The following is a 21,979-nucleotide window of genomic DNA, read 5'->3' as shown; positions in this document are numbered from 1 at the left end:
GTAATGGAAGAGTACCTTGGTTACTGAATTGGTTGCATAAATCTATGCATGTGTTAAAATGACATAGAACCAACCATGAAATTGAAAGTCACTCAGTTGCGTTCAACTCTTTGTGAACCCATGGATTATACAGTCCATGGAATTCTCCAGGCCAGAACACTGGAGTGGGTAGCCATTCCCTTCTCCAGGGAATCTTTCCAACCCAGGGATTAATCCAGGTCTCCCACATTGCAGGCAGATTCTTTACCTGCTGAGCCACCAGAGAAGCCCAAGAGAACTGGAGTGGGTAGCCTATCCCTTCTCCAGGGAATCTTCCCAACCCAGGAATTGAACCAGGATCTCTGTATTGTAGGCAGATTCTTTACCAGCTGAGCTACCAGGGAAGCCCTACACATACTTTATACCAATTGCAGTTTTTTAGTTTTAATGTTGTACTTTGGCTATCTAGGGCTTCCCTGGTGGCTCAGAGGGTAAAGAATCCACCTGCAATGCCAGAGACTTGGGTTCGATCCCTGGGTTGGGAAGATCCCCTGGAGAAGGGAATGGCTACCCACTCCAGTATTCTGGTCTGGAAAATTCCCTGGATAGAAAAGCCTGGCAGGCTACAGTCCACGGGGTCATAGAGTTGGACACGACTAAGCAACTTGCACTTTTCACTTTTACTACCTAAGATGTAAACTTTGGGGAAAACTAGGCAAAGGATTGGAGAAGGAAATGGCAACCCACTCCAGTATTCTTACTTGGAGAATCCCAGGGATGGGGGAGCCTGGTGGGCTGCCATCTAGGGGTGGCACGGAGTCGGACACGACTGAAGTGACTTAGCAGTAGCAGCAGCAGCAGGTGAAGGATACACATGACCTTTCTGCAGAACTTTTGCAACTTCCTGGAAATCTATAATTATTTCAAATTAGAAGTTTAGAAAAGAGAAAATATGCAAACCTTGTAATGCTTTCTTTCAAAAAAAAAATACATTCCCTAAATTTTTTCAAGTATTTTATGAAGTCAAATTTCTCAACTTAATAGATTCTCTCTTTCAAACAGATGACTAAACCAAATATATTATATACTGGAAGGTTACTGCTTATTTTTTAAATTAATAACTGAGTAAATAATGCTATAAATTTTATACTTGCCATGTTTTAAATAACTAATTTATAATTGCTAATGGGTATCAAAGTATCAAGGACATGAAAATCATGATTTAATCAAAAAACCTCTTAACACATTAATTGCAACCTCATTATTGACCTCAAGAGCAGACACTTTTGCTGGAGCTGCTGACAAGAAAATAAAATGCGACTGATTTTCTACTTTTTTCTACTTAAAGAGGAATTAATGAATATAAATATGCCTCAATTTGATGTCTTAGCTTCCCTAGCACACACTTTGGAAACTCTATGCCTAAATAATTGGGCCATTGATTATTTCTGGGACATGAATTAAGCCCTCCAATTTAATCTTATTTAGACCTAAAAATTACAATGAAAAAGAGGTTTCCAGATCACTTTTCTTTTAATTTCATGTTATCTCCTTTGATAAATCTTTTTCCTTGAAAGGATTTATTTACTGAACTGCTAGACTCTGTCATTCTTTAATTGCTAATAGACCATCCAAATATCTCATGTTCTACTTTCATAATTTACTAACAAAGTTAAAATTATGTAGGAATACTTTAAAGGAGTCTATTGGAATGCATAATGGAGTATTTTGTTTGTTTTTTTTTTAATTGAGTGGGGGAAAGTCATAAAGAGAAGATTTCTACTGCAAAGCATACATACAGATAGGTTCACAGTTCCTTATCTGCAATTCTGAAATCTTTAAAAAAAAAAAAAAAAACCCTGAAAAGTAAAGGTTTTATGCATTACAATTGGTGGCAAGCCTGGACCTGAATGAACCTGGGGTTATTTTTATAGCTTCCATGTAATCCAAGTATTAATATTCAGAAATGTTCATGTGTTATGCTACAGATGCTGGCTGTGGGAGTATCATACAACATACAGCATATGTATATTCCCTTTCCAAAATCTGAACATTCCTGGCTTGTGAACATATCTAGTCCCAAGGGCTTGGGATGGGAGATCATGGACCTGTCCTAGAAAAGTACAGGATAGCTGTTTATATAGCACTTGAGAATAGGACCTTTTTGATGTGACCACTGAATCCAGGAGCACAGTTACTTCATGACATTGAATTCGAGAGGAGAGTCAGAAAAGCACCAAAGCATTTATTTTGTTAATAAGCAAACTGGGGCATTGAGCAGCTTGCCCAAGGTTACCCAAGGCTACAGTTGGAACCGTGGCAGTCTGGCTTTAGGAGTCATGCTTTAAAGCACAAGATTTTGTTACTGATGACTTATCCTGAAAGCCTCCCCTGTCACAGCAGAATGAGACCGAGTCTCTGAGATGAAAGCCCGAGGATTTTTTTAAAATTCATACTCTTATGGATAAAACTCTAGGCTCCAGGAAACTGGCAGCCAGCCCAGTTCATGTTCCCCAAGTAGGAAACTGGAGGATCCTTTTAAAGAGTAAAATCTACAATCCAAAAGAAAAACAAAACTATGAGAACTGACCTCAATTGATCCCCTGCTGTGGGGTTCATCTGTCCAGTATTGACTTTGCACGCTGAACTTCCAACCCACAAATTTTAACATAAGAGTAGATTCAGGAATCATTGAGCAAGCTCTGGCAGATATTGGAGGGCAGAAGAGCCTGGTGTGCTGCAGTCCATGGGGTTCCAAAAAGTCAGACACAACTTAGTCACTGAACAACAACCACAGTAGACATTTAAGGAAAATGTCAACCACAAACAGGTCAAAGTAAACAATCAATACAAAGGAGCGTAGACAGGACAGAGGAGAAAAATAGTCTCAAAGAATATATCATCATGAGTACATTACAGATGAATAGAAGAAATTGCATCCTTAAAAGCAAAAAAGGACACTATGAAAAAAAGGAAGTGAAATAAAGGATATTTTATTTTTTCCAGGAGCACCTGGAAACGAAAAATATGATCGCTGAAATTCTAGAATTCAGTAAAATTTTAGAATATAAAGTCAACGAAATCCCCCACAAAGTAGTTCAAGAAAATAGGGATAAGAAAAATTAGAGAAGTTATCCAGGAGACTAAGAGACTTATTTCAGAATAGGTTTCCAGAAAGAAAAGCAGAGAAAATGCTAGAAAGGAAATCATTAATTTATGGAATGGTTTCAAGAACTGAAAAACTTAAGTGTTTTTTTTCTTTAACATTATTCTTAAGAATGTTTCTAAGAGGGCACTTGTCATATAGTCATAGAACTGTATTTGAAAGACTGAGGAATCCCTATGAGTCTTTTAAATAAATGTACTTTTGTTTTTCTGTTTTAGGGGCACGGCAATTGCTGGCATAGTATTTGGAATCGTGTTCATCATGGGGGTGATTGCTGGAATTGCCATATGTATCTGCATGTGCATGAAAAACAACCGTGGGACCCGGGTGGGTGTCATCAGGACCACCCACATCAATGCCATCTCCTCCTACCCTGGTGAGCCACATCGCTTACTCATTCTGAAGGAAGAGTCAGATTTGTTAGTTACGCTCTGGTTCTGGGAGAGAAGAATCACTAAAGAGTCTCACTGGAATAATCCCCATGTAGGATGTTTCTTAGTAAATGTAGACTGAACTCTAACTTAGATCTGCATTGTACTATCTACCTCCTATTTAAAGATATTAATATGTTCAATGGTTGTCTTATTGACTACGGTTGCCAACCTGCCATAGTTAAGAGAAATAGACAATTCACACCTACTGTGTCTATCTGCCAGTGAGTTTTGACAAATAATTATAGAGAAAGAACAAGTTACATGTCTGACTAAACTGGCATCTGATTCAACAGGTATGTATGTCTAGAAAAAAAGTATTGAATAAAGTTTTTATGTGTCCTCTTTATGCAAGAAAACGGTTTTAACATAACACTAAAATTATCACCAAAGAGAAAACATAATTTTTAGTAATTTGACAAGTATTTGTTGAGAATCTTCCAGAAATTTCACATATAAATATATTGTACACGAATCCATAAACAAAGTGCTGTGCTTCTCTTTGATTATTTGTAATTTGATTATATGTAAGTATTGTATTTTGATTATATGTAAGTATATGTAAGTATATATTTTGATTATATGTAAGTATTGTAATTTGATTATATGTAAGTAGCTCAGCTGGTAAAGAAACTGCCTGCAATGTAGAAGATCCTGGTTCGATCCCTGAGTCAGGAAGATCCCCTGGAGAAGGGATAGGCTACCCACCCTAGTATTCTTGCCTAGAGAATTCCATAGACAGAGGAAACTGACAGGCCCCAGTCCATGGGGTCGCAAAGAATTGAACATAACTGAGTGACTTTCACTTAAATATTTACAGAGAGAGAGAGAGAAAGAGAGAAAGAGGCTTAAAACCACATTCATGTCCTCTCTCTCACTCCTTATAGCAAAGGAAGAAGGCAAATTCTACATCTGGTCTGCCCTGTGTATCAATTCCCTAATAACTTCTCTCCTTTCTTAATCTTTTACCCATCACAGTCACCTTGAGGGAGCAAATTTCAGATGAACGTCAGCATGATCATCTCCTCTGTCATCTTTTGTTAGTTCTCCCTCTTCTCCAATATCTCTGTGTTAGAGTGCCTCAAGTCTCACCCTTGTGTCTTCTATCCAGACTTACCTCTTTAGTTGTATCAATTGGCCTTATGGTATTAAGGACCATTTATATGTTAAATGCCTTCCAATGTTAAATATCTCCATTCTAAACCTCCTTCCTGAATTTCACACTCATTTGATCCCACTGCCTGTTGAACCTATCCACTTGGATGTCTAACAGATAGATCTCAAACGTTACATGCTTGAATCTGTACTTTTGATCATCCCCCCAGAGCCTCCTCCACTCACCCTTTACTTATCTTAACTGATAAGTAAACTTAACTGATAAGTTCTGATAAGTAAACATCTTGACTGATGGCATCACCAGCCATCCAGCAGTTCAGGCCAAAAACCTTGGCATCATCCTGGAGTCCTCTCTTTCCCTGACATCTGCATGCAGTCTAGCAGGAAAACCTCTCAGCTCCACCTTCGGAATATAAACAGTATCTGAGTACTTTTCACCATTCCTTCTCTGGTGGGAGCCACCATCAACTCTCATTTCCATGACTGTGATATCCTAGCTGCTCTGCCAGCATCCACTCGTGCCCCCTAGGGGTCTATTCTAAGCACAGTTGCAGACTGAACCCATTTAAGATGGTTAAATGTCAGATCCTATCACTTCTCTGCCCAGAATCTTTCAGTGGCTCCCCACGTCCACAGAGGAAGAGTCAAAGTCAGTGGTTTCTCATTTTATCCAAAAAGTCAGATTCTTTACCAGGGCCCTCAATGCAGTACTGGAACTGGCTCCTTTTTTTATTTCTCTGACTTCACTTCCTTCTCCCTCTCGCCACCTGGCTCCACTCACACTATTTCTTGCTGTTCTGTGAACACACGGGGCACACTCTCATCTTAGAGTTTGCCTAGAACACTGACTCTCTTACTTAATTCAGTTCAGTTCAGTGGCTCAGTCATGTCCAACTCTGCGATCCTATGGACCACAGCACGCCAGGCCTCCCTGTCCATCACCAACTCCCGGAGTTTACTCAGATTCATGTCTGTTGAGTCGGTGATGCCATCCAGCCATCTCATCCTCTGTTGTTCCCTTCTCCTCCCACCTTCAATCTTTCCCGGTGTCAGGTCTTTTCAAATGAGTCAGCTCTTCGCACCAAGTGGCCAAAGTATTGGACCTTCAGCATCAGACCTTCCAATGAATATTCAGGACTGATCTCCTTTAGGATGGACTAGTTGGATCTCCTTGCAGTCCAAGGGACTCTTTAAGAGTCTTCTCCAACAGCACCGTTCAAAAGCATCAATGCTTTGTTTAATTCAAGTCTTTGTTAAAGGTCACTTTATGAATGAGGTCTTCCTCAGTCACCCTCCTTAAGATTGTAAGCTGTCTCACCTCCCACATGAACCCATCCTTTTAGTCTACTCCTTGTCCAGAGGGCTTCATTTAGCCTTCTAAGATATCATAAAGTTCACCTAATGGTTATGTTTATTATTTATTGTTCATCCCCTCTTTCTAGAACATTAGCTCCACGAGGCAGGCATTGTTGTCAATTTTATTTATATCTCAATCCCAATCATACAAGACCAGAACTGGCAGGTAACAGGCACTCAATAGATGTGACTGAATGAATGAATATCATGACAAAATCTGATTTAATTGTATTAAGACCTAGAAAATTAACCTTAAATTCCACTCTGGAATATACTGTATCTTTTACTCATTACAAAAGCAATTCACAATTCTGAAATTTCCCAATTTACTGAGATTATGGTTAGGGCTAATATGACAATGTTAAGACTATGGTATAAGGAAAAAATAGGGTGGATTTTTTTTTTTTTATTCTTCAAATCTCCCCATTTTTCCTGGTCAACCCATAACCCAAGAGAGGAGGAGAGTCTGACAGAGACATTAAACCAAGAGAAGATGAGGAGAAACACTCTGTAGATAATATTCCAGATTCACTTTCCTTGATTAAAAAAAAGTGTCATTAAAATTAATTTTTAAAACATTTAAAAATATTCTTTATAAAATTAGACTAGAAAAAATAAAATATTTTAATGTGATGTTTTGTGTTCTTGGGTCTGAGATTTCTCTTTCACCCATGGAAATGTGTTTTTAAACACTTTATTGTACTGGTATTATTTATACTGGCAGATCACAGCGCCATGATGCCTTTTCAGTAAATGTGTTGTTCTGGGAACTGAGTAATGCAGAAAACATAATAAGCCTTATGGTGGACGCATTTTTCACTGTAAAAAGACTAGGCCTTCAAAAACATAATTTGCTTGATTGCTTCTCATTTCCTTCATAAAGTCACTAATTAAGCTTTCACTTAAAGGATCAGGAAACAACACAGAGTAGTATTGAATACTTTTCAAAAATCTCTCATCCTGTGGATATATAAAATGATTTTACCCACATTAATTAATTAACCCTGTGATAATTGAATAACCACTCAAGTTATTACATAGTCCTACAGCTGGAAGGCCCCATAAATGAGCAGAAAATAATTTAGTCAAGGTTAGTGTATCTCTTGTTCAAAGTCCTTAGTGGGGATCCCTACAGTGAACATTATCACTCTGCACTGGGAGGAGATTGCCAAGGAGAGGTGATCTGCCACATCCAACCCTTTGTTGCACATGACCTTCTGGAATGGTTTTGTATTCCTGCCACCTTGGGTATCCTGAGCCATGTGCTGTTTAATTACAACTATTTTAAAAACCATCAGTGTGAAAATAAGAATTATTTATCAAGTCTTAAATTTCCATGACTTTTCCGAACCTCAGTGTAAACAAAAGAAAGTGATTATGTTAACCGCCTTTAAAAAATATGGGTTTGGACGCTACATATATGAAAGGAAATAATATGGATAAAACATAAGAAAAAGGCTTGTCAAAGATATAAAAATTAAATGCCAACAAAAGGAAAACTAGGGATTATAATGCTATCGAGAAAATGGAGATTTGAAGTATCAATACATTTTAGAGTCCCTAATGGTAGTTAGGTCAGTAGATTATTGACTTACTGATTGATCGATACGTGGTAGATAGACAGATGGATGGTGATGCTGATGATGAAGTTAGATAGATAGATAGATAAACAATTATTTTCATTGTGACTCATGTACTCAACAAAGGATTTGGTGATAGGAGGATGGTCTCTTTCAATTGTATCTATTGTATCTTCCAATTGTATCTATCTAGTGAAATAAGAAGTAAGTTTTATGCTGAAAGTAAATTTGAGGAGTTTGTAATTAAGGAGAAAGAAAAAAAAACATGAAACAGTCGTCTCAGAGAATGGAGGGATGGTGAGATGCCTAATGCACAATTTCAGAGCAATGCCAAGGGCCTCCACACTTAAGAATATAGTCATGCATTTAAAGTGAGATCAGTTGGCACAATTGTGCATTTTTCTCTAAGCATATTAAGCTCCTAGATACAGATCTAAGATAGCCAAAATGTTGGGTTGGAGTTTTGTCAGGCAGTGGGGAAAAAAGGAGATAAATTTGATGATAGATGCACAGAGATAATTTTATTGATGGACCATAAATATAAGTTGAATGAAGAAAGACGTGAAGACAGGAAAGAAGTGATGTCAGTTTAAATTAATCTGCCTAAGGCCATCAGTAAATCAGAAATCCAGGTGAAAGTGAAAGTCGCTGAGTCGTGTCCGACTCTTTGCAACCTCATGGACTGTACAGTCCATGGAATTCGCCAGGCCAGAATACTGGAGTGGGTAGCCTTTCCCTTCTCCAAGGGATCTTCCCAACCCAGGGATGGAACCCAGGTCTCCTGCATTGCAGGCGGATTCTTTACCAGCTGAGCCACAAGGGAAGTCCAAGATATATTGTGATGTATATTCTAGAAAGATAAGAAGTGTTGGTTAGATTACAATATGGTACCATCATTGGTTACAATAATAGTAAGAAAAAGACCTTTGAAGACAAAAGACCCAAGGGACGAAGAGTCAGGATTATTGTTGCTCAGTGGCCAAGTCGTGTCAGATTCTTTGTGACCCCATGGACTGCAGTACACCAGGTTTCCCTGTTCCTCACCATCTCCCAGAGTTTGCCCGAGTTCGTGTCCATTGAATTGGTGATGCCATCCATATATTAAAAATAGATTAAAGAAGACAACCTAGGTGATAACTTTATTTAACACTTCATGGAGTGGAAGGTTTTCATGGGGAGAACAGCAAAGTGGAAGAAAGGTAAGAAGCTTTTGTAGGATGAAGAATAAATAACAAAGAAAAGTAGAAACAATCTGATTGGTTGGGGCTACACAGTTAGCCTTGTTTGGGTGAGAAGGAGCCAGGAATGTTGAGTGTAGAACCCAGAGCGGGCTTGCTGTTTGGGGATTTTATGAATGGATGTACTGTTTCTGATATATGGAGGCTTACAAGGACATGGATGTAAGTTTCAGTTTGCTGATATGGAAGCTCGAGTAGGAGTGGTTATAAACCCAGTGGTTTCTGGGGCTAGAAATTTATTTCAACAAAGGGGTGTTGAAATCACCAAGAGAATGATACTATTACTAGAAGCTGTGATGCAAAGAAAGGCAATGAGCCTGATCCTAAATCTTCAATAGGTGAGATTTTGGAGTAGAGAGGACCACAGATATGGATAACATGGAGGAGAAGAAAGTAGTATAATCTCTTAGAATGTGCTACAAAAGAGCTCAGGTTTTTAAAGACAGTTGTTTACAAATGGTTCTGAGAGGAATGGGTTAAGATGTGGTACATATATACAATGAAATAATTACTCAGCCCTATAAAGGAATGAAATAGTGCCATTTGCAGAGACCTGGATGGACCTGGAGGCTGTCATGTGGAGTGAAGTAATTCAGAAAGAAAAAACCAAATGTACTATTGCTTATATGTGGAGTCCAGAAAAATAGTACAGATGAACTTAATTGCAAAGCAGAAATAGTCCCAGACATAGAGAACAAACGTGTGGTTAGCAGCGGGGGGAAGGTGGGCGGGATGAGCTGGGAGATTGGGATTGACATATACATACTGCAGGCGTGCATGCTCAGTCGCTCGGTTGTATCTGACTCTTTGCACCCCCATGGACGGAAGCCCACCAGGCTGCTCTGTCCATGGGATTTTCCAGGCAAGAATACTGGAGTGGGTTGCCATTTCCTCCTCCAAGGGAACTTCTCAACACAGAGATCAAACCCACGTCTCTTGCAACTCCTGCATTGGCAAGCGGATTCTTTACAACTGAGTGACTTAGGAAGCGCTTGCTTACATAGACACCATGGCATTAGAGCCACATCAATATAATAATGTAACATATGCTCAGTTGTGTCCGACGCTTTGCACCCCCATGGACTGTAGCCTGCCAGGCTCCTCTGTCCATGGAATTCTCCAGGCAAGAATACTGGAGTGGGTTGCCATATCCTCCTCCAGGGGATCTTCCTCCCAAGCCAGGGATTGAACCCAAGTCTTCTGCATTGGCAGGCAGATTCTTTACCACTGAGCCACCTTGGAAGCCCATATCAATCTAATAACCTCCTTTTTAAATTAATTTAACAGGTGATAATCATATTGCAATATATAAATTTATCAAATCAACACATTGTACACTTTGAACTTATACAATGTTAAGTCAATTATATCTCAATTGAAAATATTAATTTTTTAAAAAATCTTTAAAAAACCATGAAACTTCATCTATCCTACCAGGCTTTAAAACCATTTAGAATCAATAATAACTAAAATTGGGCATTTTTGATTAAAAAAGAAATTGTATGCCTTGGTCATGAGACAAAATAAGTAGATTAAATTGTCTATGTGAAATTTCTATTAAAATTTCTATGTGAAAGTCGCTCAGTCATGTCTGACTGTGACCCCATGGACTATACAGTGCATGGAATTCTCCAGGCCAGAATACTGGAGTGGGTAGCCTTTCCCTTCTCCATGGGATCTTCCCAACCCAGGATCAAACCTAGGTCTCCCATATTGCAGGCAGATCTTTACCAGTTGAGCCACACAAGGGAAGCCCAAGAATATTCTTGGGTATTCTATCCCTTCTCTGGCAGCTCTTCCTGACTGAGGAATTGAACCAGGCAGGGTCTCCTGAATTGCAGGTAGATTCTTTACCAACAGAGCTACCAGGGAAGCCCACAAACTCTATAGAAAAGCTAACAAAACAACGTGAAAAGCAAGGATTAAGAAGCCACTTTTCAATGATTTGATTTAATCAAAATTTTAAATAGAAAAAAATGAGCACTGATACAAAATACATGAAATAATGGAAGTAAGGAAGCATCAAATATATTAATTAACATGAAGAAATTCAGAAATAGGTTGGTTATGAATCAGATATCTGAAAAGATAAATGTTTAAGCTTGGAAACAATATAAAAGAAAAAAGAAGAACCATATATTTTGTTAGATATATTTTAAACTTCAGTAAGTCAACAAGGTAAAAATAACATAACATACCATTTTGACAAACACTTATTTTAAGAAAGGTATGGAAAAGATAAATAACTTTGTTCACATGTTTATATCTTGTTATCATTGAATTGGTGATATTTGGATGGCATCACCAACTCAATAGACTTGAGTTCGAGCAAACTCTGGGAGATGGTGAAGGACAGGGAAGCCTGATGTGCTGCAGTCCATGGAGTCGCAAAGAGTTAGACATGACTGAGCAACTGAACAACGACAATCTTAATTATATCTTAATTCTATTAAAGATCCCAGTGTTTAAATTATCAGTCCAAGCAAAGGAACTCACACAATATGAATTATAAATAATAAATAAGATGTATAAATATCAAATAAATATAAAATTAGAGAGTATTTTAATAATGAAATTTTTTCACTATTAAATTGCTAAAATATTAAATCATAGCCAGTTAGTTGATTCCTGGAATTTCATTCTAAAAAATGAATTTAAAGTAATAAAAAGTCTATGTGTGAGAAGATATTTTCACTCCAGTATTTATAATAATAAAAAAATAAGTAAATGGTCAGTGGAATAATGTGAAGTGTTGCCAATAAAGTTAATGAAAGATATGTAACATAATGAAAAAGACTAATTTACAATACAAAGTGAAAAGGCATGACACTATTTTTATACAAATATACGAAGGACTAAAAGAGAGTATATAAAGACACATGCTCGGTCGCTCAGTCCTGTCCAACTCTCTGCGACTCCATGGACTGTACCCCACCAGGCTCCTCTGCCCATGGGATTTTCCAGGCAAGAATACTGAGCGGGTTGCCATTTCCTTCTCCAGGGTATCTTCCCAACCCAGGTATCAAACCTGTGTCTCCTGCATCTTCTGCATTGGCAAGTGGATTGTTTATTAAATTTTGGTGACAAAATCATGGATAATTTTACTCTATTTCCAATTTTCTAAAATAATGTTGTACAATTTTGATAATACCATGCATCTTTCTTTACATTTGCTTTAGAGATGTTGTCCTGGGTGGATTAAAAAAAAATTAACTTTCTGCTATGAATTTCTTAGCATCCCTGAATTTTGTGAAATTTTAGACAACTATACTGACATACATGATAAGTGGCATATTTTCACTGTTTAGAGAATTGGAATTATTGGTTATGAAAAAATATCAAAAGTGCATTTCCAGCTACATCCATGTATCTTTTAAAGATGATTTGACTTTAAGAGATAGAAAAAAAAAACTATTAGAGTTAATTAGGAATTCTAAAATTGATACCCTGAAAAGTTTATTTCCTGGTGAAACCTTTTTGTCTGTAAGAAAGAAAGATAGCACAGTTCACAGTTACACCAGTATTATTTCACAATGCCTTCCCATAGGCGGTACTGTAAAAAATGTGCCATGTTTATTTCATGATGGATATGGTCTTCAAAATCCTCAAAATACCATTCTTCAGCATTGTATTATCACTTTATCAAAATTCAAAACCTATATGAATGAAAGAACATGGCTTCAGGTCTTAGATTTTCATGTTCAACATGAAGCTGTGTAAACCAGAGGGAATCTCACTGAAATGTCCTCCAGCAGTGTTTATGCAGATGGCAAAATGTAAATGCTTTGTTACCGAAGCATAAAGGCATGCCATGGCTTCATGACCAAGAAGGATGAGAGTCAATCTGTAGATTCCTCTGGTGTGTGCCCCTCAGGTGGGAGGCAGGGAAAAGCTTCAGCATATAAACAACTTAGAACCACGTACTTACACGAAACAGTTCAACGGGAATCCAGCTGCAACTTTCTGTTTTACGTGGAGGGTGCATTGCTTGGCTTGGAGGAATTTTATTATACTTCTCTCTGTCTCAGTCCTCCTGAATATAATGAAGCAAAGGAGTGGGCATATGCAGAGAGAAGGTATGTTTAGACTCAATGGGAATTACTCCATTTTGTTGTAGAAAACAAAGCTTGGACTAGCCCAGCCTCTGAGGGCCTAAAGCAGCCTTCTCCTCAGAACTGTGTCCTCTGCTGTGAGCCCTGGCCTCAGAGGACAGCCCACTCAGTTCTGCGTCTCCATCTTCTTCTGTGTCAAGGGTCTCAATTCTTTCCTAAGCATAGGTAGATCAGTAAATGGTTCGAATCACCAAGCTCCTGGTAAAGCGAGCCAAGTTAAAGAGACGTCGATGGGAAAAGAATCTTTAAAAGAAGTGAGTATATAGATAACTAGGGCTTCCCAGCTGGCTCAGTGATAAAGAATCTGCCTGCCAATGCAGGAGACGCAGGTTCAATCCTTGGATCAGGACGACCCCCTGGAAGAGGAAATGGCAACCCACTCCAGGCTTCTTGCCTGGAAAACCTCATGGACAGAGGAGTCTGGTTCTGAAGCAAAGAATTGGACATGACTGAGCCACTGAACACAAGATATGTATAACTGATTCACTTTGCTGGACAGCAGAAAGTAACACAACATTGTAAATCAACCATATCGCAATAGAAACTAATTTTAAAAATTTAAAACACAAATACAAAATAAAGAAATGCTGAAGAAACAGCTTGTGTTTGCCTATAGGATGAAGTCCTATGTTTATTAATACCTGCATATTGATCAGAATACTATCATAGTCTTATCAGTAAGAGTACAACTGAGAAGACCTGTTGAGGTGTGTTGAAATGTTGCTTGTTCTTCTCTGCCTTTCTGAAAGTGAAAGCTTGGCTCTTTATTCACATTATTATAACACTAGTCTGTGGTTTAGGTTACATTCACAGGAAGCAATTAAGATATGTCAATTTCCAACTAGAATTGTGATCCTGATGATAAATCAAAACTACTGGCAAATCACCAGAAGGGTTGCTCAGATGTTTCCAAGTGATTTGGTTCTGGAAGACATGGAGTGCTCAAGGAGTACCTCTTTTCCAACCCTGTAGATGCAGTGGAGAGCATGACAAAATAGATGTCCATACATAATCATAACAAATATGATTTTGTTATATTAAACGTGATTTTAAAACACACTGATGTATATTACAGTAAATAAATTAAAGAAACTTTTTCTAATGAGATTTGAAAAAGTTTCTCCATCCTTATTTGCAAACCTATTTGTCTTCCCTTTTGTTTGTTTCTAATTTTTATAATGACTCCATGACCCTCCAAGTTACAGGAGCTCAGTACCAGGCACCCAATACCTCCATACCTTCTTGCTCTCTACCTCTTTTCCAAACACCCTGTCATCACTGAAGCTCTCAAATGCTCAAGAGCTCCTAATAATCCCCACCACCAATTTCCATGAGCCCTTTATAATCCCTCACGTATGCTACTACATCATCTCACCTTTTGTTTGGTCCACCTGAATCCATAATGCTGACAGAGTCATCTTCCTAAAGCATACTATCATATTCAAAAAATCTCTAAAAACTGCATATCACACACACCTTTTGTGAGAGTCCAAGCCCACCATGATGTTGATACAATTAGATTCCTCAGTATCTTTTCCCATTTCTCTTTTCTGTGTAGTTTTTGCTTTGAATAAAAGTTTTTTCCTCTTTCAGAACTTTTATTCATCTTGAATTATCCTTTGGTCCTTTTTCTATCTGTCACTTCAAGATGATCTTTCCAAGAAATTTGCCTTAAGCCACCAATTCTAATACTTTGGTCGATAGCACTATTTTTTATAGCACTTGACTTTTCATACACGTGTGTCCTCAGCCTGATAAAACTGATTATTGAAGGCAATAATGATGTTGTTGTTGTTCAGTCACTAAGTCGTGTCCAACTCTGTGACCTCATGGACTGCAGCATGCCAAGCTCCCCTGCCCTTCACTATCTCCCAGAGTTTGCTCAAATTCATGTCTATTGAGTCAGTGATGCTGTCTAATCATCATATCCTCTGCCGCCCTCTTCTCCTTTGGCCTTCAGTCTTTCCCAGGATCAGGGTCTCTTCCAGTGAGTCAACTCTTTGAGTCAGGCCAAAGTATTGGAGCTTCAGCTTCAGCCTCAGTCCTTTCAATGAATATTCAAGGTTGAATCCTTTTAGAATTGATTGTTTTGATCTCTTTGCTGTCCAAGAGACTCTCAAGAGTCTTCTCTAGCACCACAGTTCAAAAGCATCAATCTTTCGGCGCCCAACCTTCTTTATGGCCCAACTCTCACCACCGTACATGACTACTTAAAAAAAAAAACAACATAGTTTTGACTATAGGAACCTTTGTAAAAATTATGTCCTCCCCCAAAGTACACAGCTGAGTGCCTCAAATATAATGGACACTCTATCATTGCTAAATGCCTGATGCATTTCTCATTTTGTTTTTTTCCAGTGGCACCACCCCCCTATAATTATGACCATGAGATGGAATACTGTGCAGACTTGCCTCCTCCATACTCCCCGACCCCAGCACAGCGTTCTCCACCCCCTCCATATCCTGGAAATTCAAGGAAGTAATCCTCCTGGAACAGAGTATTTGCCAGTCAGCAATCTTGCCTAGAATAAAATGCCTCTACTCAGAAACAAACAGGAAAGGATCACCCTAAGGAACATCCTTTTGGGTTGGACAGTATGTCAAGTGGAATAGCCTGGCTAAGAGAAGAGACAGGATTTCTACCCTACCCAGAGCTGATCCCATCTGGGGTATTATGTTGGGTTCACAGGGACCACATTTGAAGAGGTCTACTGATCAACAGAAGCACACTCAGATAAGAGTAACGGGTAGGCAAAACACCGGAAATTCATGTCGCTTAAGGAACAGATGAAGGAAATGACCATATTCACCCTGAAAAAGAGAAGATTTATGTCAGATACGAGAATACCCTGGACCACATGAGGAAACGACTATCTTTTGTAGCTTTACAAGTCAGAAATAGAACTCTTCAGTCTTTTTGTTCATCAAATGCAGATCAAGTGCCTGAAAGCCTACTCTGTGCCTTACACTGTTGGAAACACTGGATGGAAGTTGCAGGAAGAGAACTCGGGTTTCAGTATAAGAAAGGGCAGTTGGGGTTTTCTTACTGACTAGATTGCTTTGTGAAGCTCCCTGTCGCCAAGACTCCTAACAGACTCTGGCTGACTACCCGGTAGAGACCTGCTTGAGAAGGGAGAGCTAAGTCAAATGGTAGACGGATTCAGTGGGCCCCCAAAGCTCTGCTCATGTTTTAGATAGAAGTGAGGTGAATTTCTACATTACCAAGAATGAAACAACAGGGGTAGTTGAATCTACATAATTGGAGACTTAAAACATAATCCAAAGGACTCAACAGTCGCTTGAAGCCAAGAGCTCTTCACTGCTAGCTATTGCCACCTAAAAATCATCTGACTCTATGTAGTATATGATGATAATGGTAATTCCAACTGTGAAAAAAAATTCGTACCAAGTTCCACAAGCAACAAGTACTTCACTTCAGATTAAAAGATGAGAAGCCAGAATCCCATGGGATTTTATATCAGGGAGTAAAATTTAGAACTTGACCAGGAAGCTATATAGCAGTTTACAAAAGGAAGAGGGAAAAATGAAGCTTGGATTCTGTTTTGTATAACTCCACTCACATGCAACTTGGACAAATTTCTGTGTCTCTTGTAATGTTTTAATAATCTAGTCTCTTGAAAAGTTACACAGTTAATGGAAAAGTAAGATATTGATGTCAAACTGTTGACTGTTGCCTTTTGCCAAAACCCAAATTTTATAAAGTGCCTACCTTTAGGTGTAAAAGTTTTTAATAAATAATTCTAATATGCCATACTCATTGCTGCAGGTGATCTTAACATTTCTATTTTCATGTATTTAAAGTTGTACGTTGGCACAATATTGAGAATAGATCATGAAATTTGTGTGTCACTTTGCAATTAAATCTAAAATGTTTAATCCAACATTATCAGCATAATTCAGTGAAATCCCAAAATGATGCTAAGAGTTTTGCTGAATAAAACAATCAAAAGAAATGTCTTAAAGTAAAAATCATAGTTAGGAAACTCAGTAACTCATATAAGTAGCATATGTTACTTTCAAAGACGTTGACTGAACTGAAATACAGTCTAACTGCCAGTGAGATCTGAAAGCTAGATTTGTTTTGAATGACTGGCTTGATTTTCAGGCACTGTGATTTTCTTGCTTATAAAGATGGAAACCATTCAAGCATTCCAGCCTGTTCTACCTAGTAACTGAGATTTTAGCACAATTTTAACAGTACATATGCTTTAATTTATCTCTCTTCTGCAAGTGTGATCAGACCCAATTACACAGTAGCTACACAATTCAAAGTGTCAAAGCCTCTGTGACATTCAGAGTGATGTTTCCCAATGCACCATATATTCCTTAAGAAAAAATGGAGAGGGCAAGTCCAGCAGTAATTGAATTCTCATCATCTTTGCTGTCAATAAATGTTTACTGCATACCTCCTATGTTCTGCCAACATTACTCGCATAGGAGCTATTACAATCCACACCATCTCTCTTCTCTGAGTGATTTTAAGGCCTCCCTTAAGGCATATCACAAACCCATAGACCTCCAATAAATGAGCATTTTTACTATTTGTATTTAGTGTCACAATAGCATAAATGTGCACAATGTCAGTATAGACTTTTGGAGTTCACTGATTATTTTCATAGATGACACATCTTGGGGGGAAATAGTATACGATGTGAAAGCTTTGAATTACAGTTATTTAAAAACTAATGTATTTGCTGTGGCCAAAGTGTTTACATAAGCAATAAAATGAAATAACCCATTATAACAAGAGTTATATTTTAAATCATCTTGCGTCTATTCTGCTTCATCCTCCATTTCTGCAGATTTAACCTCATTCATCTATGCAGGAGACACAGGACTGGAGCCAGATGAACTTTGTTTTGAATTCTATCTCTTGCCTGAATGATCTGAGGAGTGTATGCATGCTAAGTCGCTTCAACCATGTCCGACTCTTTGCGACCCTATGCACTGTAGCCAGCCAGGCTCTCCTGCCCCTGGGATTCTCCAGGCAAGGATACCAGAGTGGGTTGCCAATCCCTTCTCCAGGGGATCTTCCCGACCCAGGGATCAAACCCATGTCTCTTATGTCTCCTGCATTGGCAGGCAGGTTCTTTACCAGTAGTGGCACCTGGGCAGGCCACTTCATCTCTCTAAAGTTTCAGTTTCTGCTCTGGAAAATGAATAATAGAATCAACTTCATCAGGTTTTGTGAAAATTGGGTGAATGCACACAACATTCTATATATTGTGCCTAGCACATAGAAAATGTTCTAGAAATATTACCCAAAAATAAATTAACAGAAGAATAACATAAAGACAACAGCTTCTAGAGCTGTGCGACCAACATATTAGCCACCAGCTACATATGATTATTTCAGTTTAAATGAAGGTTTACATTAAACTAAATGGGGGTCTTCCTTGATGGCCCAGTGGTTAGGATTCACCTTCCAATGCAGGGGGTGTAGGTTTGATCCCTTGTCGAGGAGCTAGGACCTCACATGCCTCCCAGCCAATGAATGAAAACATAAAACAGAAGCAATATTGTAACATTCAGTAAAAACTTAAATCCTAAATGAAAAATGGAATCCCTCAGTCTCACCAGCCACATTTCAAATACTACAGAGTCTCTTATGGCCAGTGGCTGCCTTATTGGGCAGTGCTGCTCCAGTATTTCTGCCTAGAGAATCCTGTGGACAGAGAGCCTGGTGGGATGCTGTTCATAGGGTCGCATGGAGTCGGACACAAGTGAAATGACTTAGCATGTATGCATGCATTGGAGAAGGAAATGGCAACCCACTCCAGTGTTCTTTTTTTTTTTTTTTTCAGTGGGTTTTGTCATACACTGATATGAATCAGCCATAGAGTTACACGTATTCCCCATCCCCGTCCCCCATCCCACCTCCCTCTCCACCCGATTCCTCTGGATCTTCCCAGCCCAACAGGCCCGAGCACTTGACTCATGCCTCCCACCTGGGCTGGTGATCTGTTTCACTATAGATAATATACATGCTGTTCTTTTGAAACATCCCACCCTCCCCTTCTCCCACAGAGTTCAAAAGTCTGTTCTGTACTTCTGCGTCTCTTCTTCTGCCCTGCATATAGGGCCATCGTTACCATCTTTCTAAATTCCGTATATATGTGTTAGTATACTGTAATGTTCTTTATCTTTCTGGCTCACCTCACTCTGTATAATGGGCTCCAGTTTCATCCATCTCATTAGAATTGATTCAAATGCATTCTTTTTAATGGCTGAGTAATATTCCATGGTGTATATGTACCACAGCTTCCTTATCCATTCATCTGCTGATGGGCATCTAGGCTGCTTCCATGTCCTGGCTATTATAAACAGTGCTGCAATGAACAATGGGGTGCACGTGTCTCTTTCAGATCTGGATTCCTCAGTGTGTATGCCCAGGAGTGGGATTGCTGGGTCATATGGTAGTTCTATTTCCAGTTTTTTAAGAAATTTCCACACTGTTTTCCATAGTGGCTGTACTAGTTTGCATTCCCACCAACAGTGTAAGAGGGTTCCCTTTTCTCCACACCCTCTCCAGCATTTATTGCTTGTAGACTTTTGAATAGCAGCCATCCTGACTGGCGTGTAATGATACCTCATTGTGGTTTTGATTTGCATTTCTCTGATAATGAGTGATGTGGAGCATCTTTTCATGTGTTTGTTAGCCATCTGTATGTCTTCTTTGGAGAAATGTCTGTTTAGTTCTTTGGCCCATTTTTTGATTGGGTCATTTATTTTTCTGGAATTGAGCTTCAGGAGTTGCTTGTATATTTTTGAGATTAATCCTTTGTCTGTTTCCTCATTTGCTACTATTTTCTCCCAATCTGAGGGCTGTCTTTTCACCTTACTTATAGTTTCCTTTGTTGTGCAAAAGCTTTTAATTTTCATTAGGTCCCATTTGTTTATTTTTGCTTTTATTTCCAATATTCTGGGAGGTGGGTCATAGAAGATCTTGCTGTGATTTATGTCAGAGAGTGTTTTGCCTATGTTCTCCTCTAGGAGTTTTATAGTTTCTGATCTTACATTTCTCTACACTCCAGTGTTCTTGCCTGGAGAATCCCAGGGACAGAGAGTCTGGTGGGCTGCTATATATGGGGTCACACAGAGTCAGACACAACTGAAGCGACTTAGCAGCAGCAGCTCTAGAAAATCCTCTGCAAAATGCAAAAAGGTAGCAGGAAGGAGCTGAAGTAAGAAAAAGCTGCTACAGTCATCTTGTCCAGGAGAAACTATAGTCTTTGTCAGTTAATTGTACTGTCCTGCACAACTGTGTTAGGCCGTTGCTATGGAAGCAAGGCTGTGATCTACAGGAGATCCGTGAACGATGAGAGTCCCAGTGATGCTTTCATCAGGACCAGGGCTGAAGGTAGAGGAGAGCCCCCGGACCTGCTCCAGGAGTGGATGACACAGGGCCACGGCCTGTTGGAGTCTAATCAATTCTGCAGCTGCCTTGCTCAGCCCTAGAAGCAATTATAGGAATCTCCAGGGCCACACACATGTTCCTAAGATGCAGCACTGATGTGGGTTCCTTCATTACTACATCATCTTGTTCTTACTACTGAATGAAACCTGCATTCACCACGCATCCACTTCTTCCCAACTTGTCCTTGTTTAGCCAAACCCATTTTGCCAATTTGGGGCTGTAGGTGAGAGAGGATCTGCCACATCAGACAAGCTTGAGCCCATCAAATAATGGAATTCTGGGTGCTGTTCTTTATTAACATAATTTAAACCATCCAATACCAGCATGCTAAAACCACGTGATCACCTTACTCATCACTGCAGAGGCATCTAAGGACTACTGGACCTTCAATCAGAACCTACTTGAAAAGTACAAGTTTTATTTTCTACTTATTAGTCCAAGACACAAAGGATGAGGTTGCACTTGTGTAAGTTCAGTGCTCTTAAGGTGCAGTCCCGCAGTGTGGTATAGTCTGGCCCAAACTGTCGGAAAGGAAAGTAACATAACCAGCTTGAAAAAAGATCTAGAGGTGATTCTGATTTCCACCCTAATCCCAACCCTACCACTGCCTCTTATAACTGGCTAGGGTGAAAGAATTAAGACTTCAGAGTAAGATTCTAGTTTCTCTCATGTCTATTACCTTCTAAGCTATGTGTCTGAGCCAAATAACTGAGTTTCCATAACCTAAGTGTTGTCTAAAACATGCCTATACCACCCTTGTCAGGATGTTGTTTTTATATACTATCTATATAAAAACAGTATATAAAATATCTGTCATAAAGATTCGATCTGGTTGGTGACTCAGAAAGACACAAATATGTGTACCTATTCTCTTTCCAATCTTTGTCCCCACTTCCAAACCTTACCACTTCTATATGTGTGTGTTAAGTCACTTTAGTTGTGTCCAGCTCTTTGCAACTCCAAGGACTGTAGCCCGCCAGGCTCCTCTGTCCATGCGATTCTCCAGGCAAGGATACTGGAGCAAGTTGCCATCCCCTCCTCCAGGTGATTTTCCCAAACCAGGATCAAATCCACATCTCTCGTGTCTTCACTGGCAAGCAGGTTCTTTACCATTGGTGCCAAATAAGCAGGTGAAATAGTTTTCCATCTCTGTGAAACAAATTACTTCAAAATTTGGTGCCTTAAAACAGCTTCAATTATTATCTAAGTTTCTATAGGTCCAGAATCTGGGTCCAGCTTAGCTGGTCCTCCAGCTTGGGGATTCTCACAGGCTACAGTCATCTTAATGTGCAACAGACAGAAAGATCTGCCTCCAAGCTCAGCCACTCACGTGGTCACTGACAGGAGTCTGTTCCTTGCAGGCTTTTGGACTGAGGGCTTCATTCACTCACTGGTTGTTGGTTATCCCAGTTCCTTACCATATGCAGCTCTCCATAGGGCAACTCAAAATATGTCAGCTTTCTTCCCCAGTGCAAGCCAACAAGAAGAACCGCGGAGTGAAAGAACCTGCTAGCAAATCATAGCGCTAGCCAGAGGGAAGTCACACACTTAAAACCTAATCTC

At 39.2% G+C, this 21,979-nt stretch overlaps 1 protein-coding gene across 1 annotated transcript in view; it reads left to right on the top strand.

Moving 5' to 3' along the window:
* Positions 1-17,756, top strand: part of CYYR1 (cysteine and tyrosine rich 1) — a 122,998-nt gene extending 105,242 nt beyond the window's left edge. The window contains exons 3-4 of the mRNA XM_065913735.1: positions 3,364-3,521; positions 15,337-17,756. Coding sequence (XP_065769807.1) covers positions 3,364-3,521; positions 15,337-15,461 — 283 coding nt within the window. The 3' untranslated portion in view covers positions 15,462-17,756. The remainder of the gene's footprint in view (positions 1-3,363; positions 3,522-15,336) is intronic.
* The last annotated feature ends 4,223 nt before the right edge of the window (positions 17,757-21,979 follow it).

Source organism: Muntiacus reevesi, chromosome 21 (assembly GCF_963930625.1).
Source record: "Muntiacus reevesi chromosome 21, mMunRee1.1, whole genome shotgun sequence".
Classification (NCBI taxonomy): domain Eukaryota; kingdom Metazoa; phylum Chordata; class Mammalia; order Artiodactyla; family Cervidae; genus Muntiacus; species Muntiacus reevesi.
Note: the sequence above shows the minus strand (reverse complement) of the source record. Positions and strands in the feature narration are given on the sequence as shown.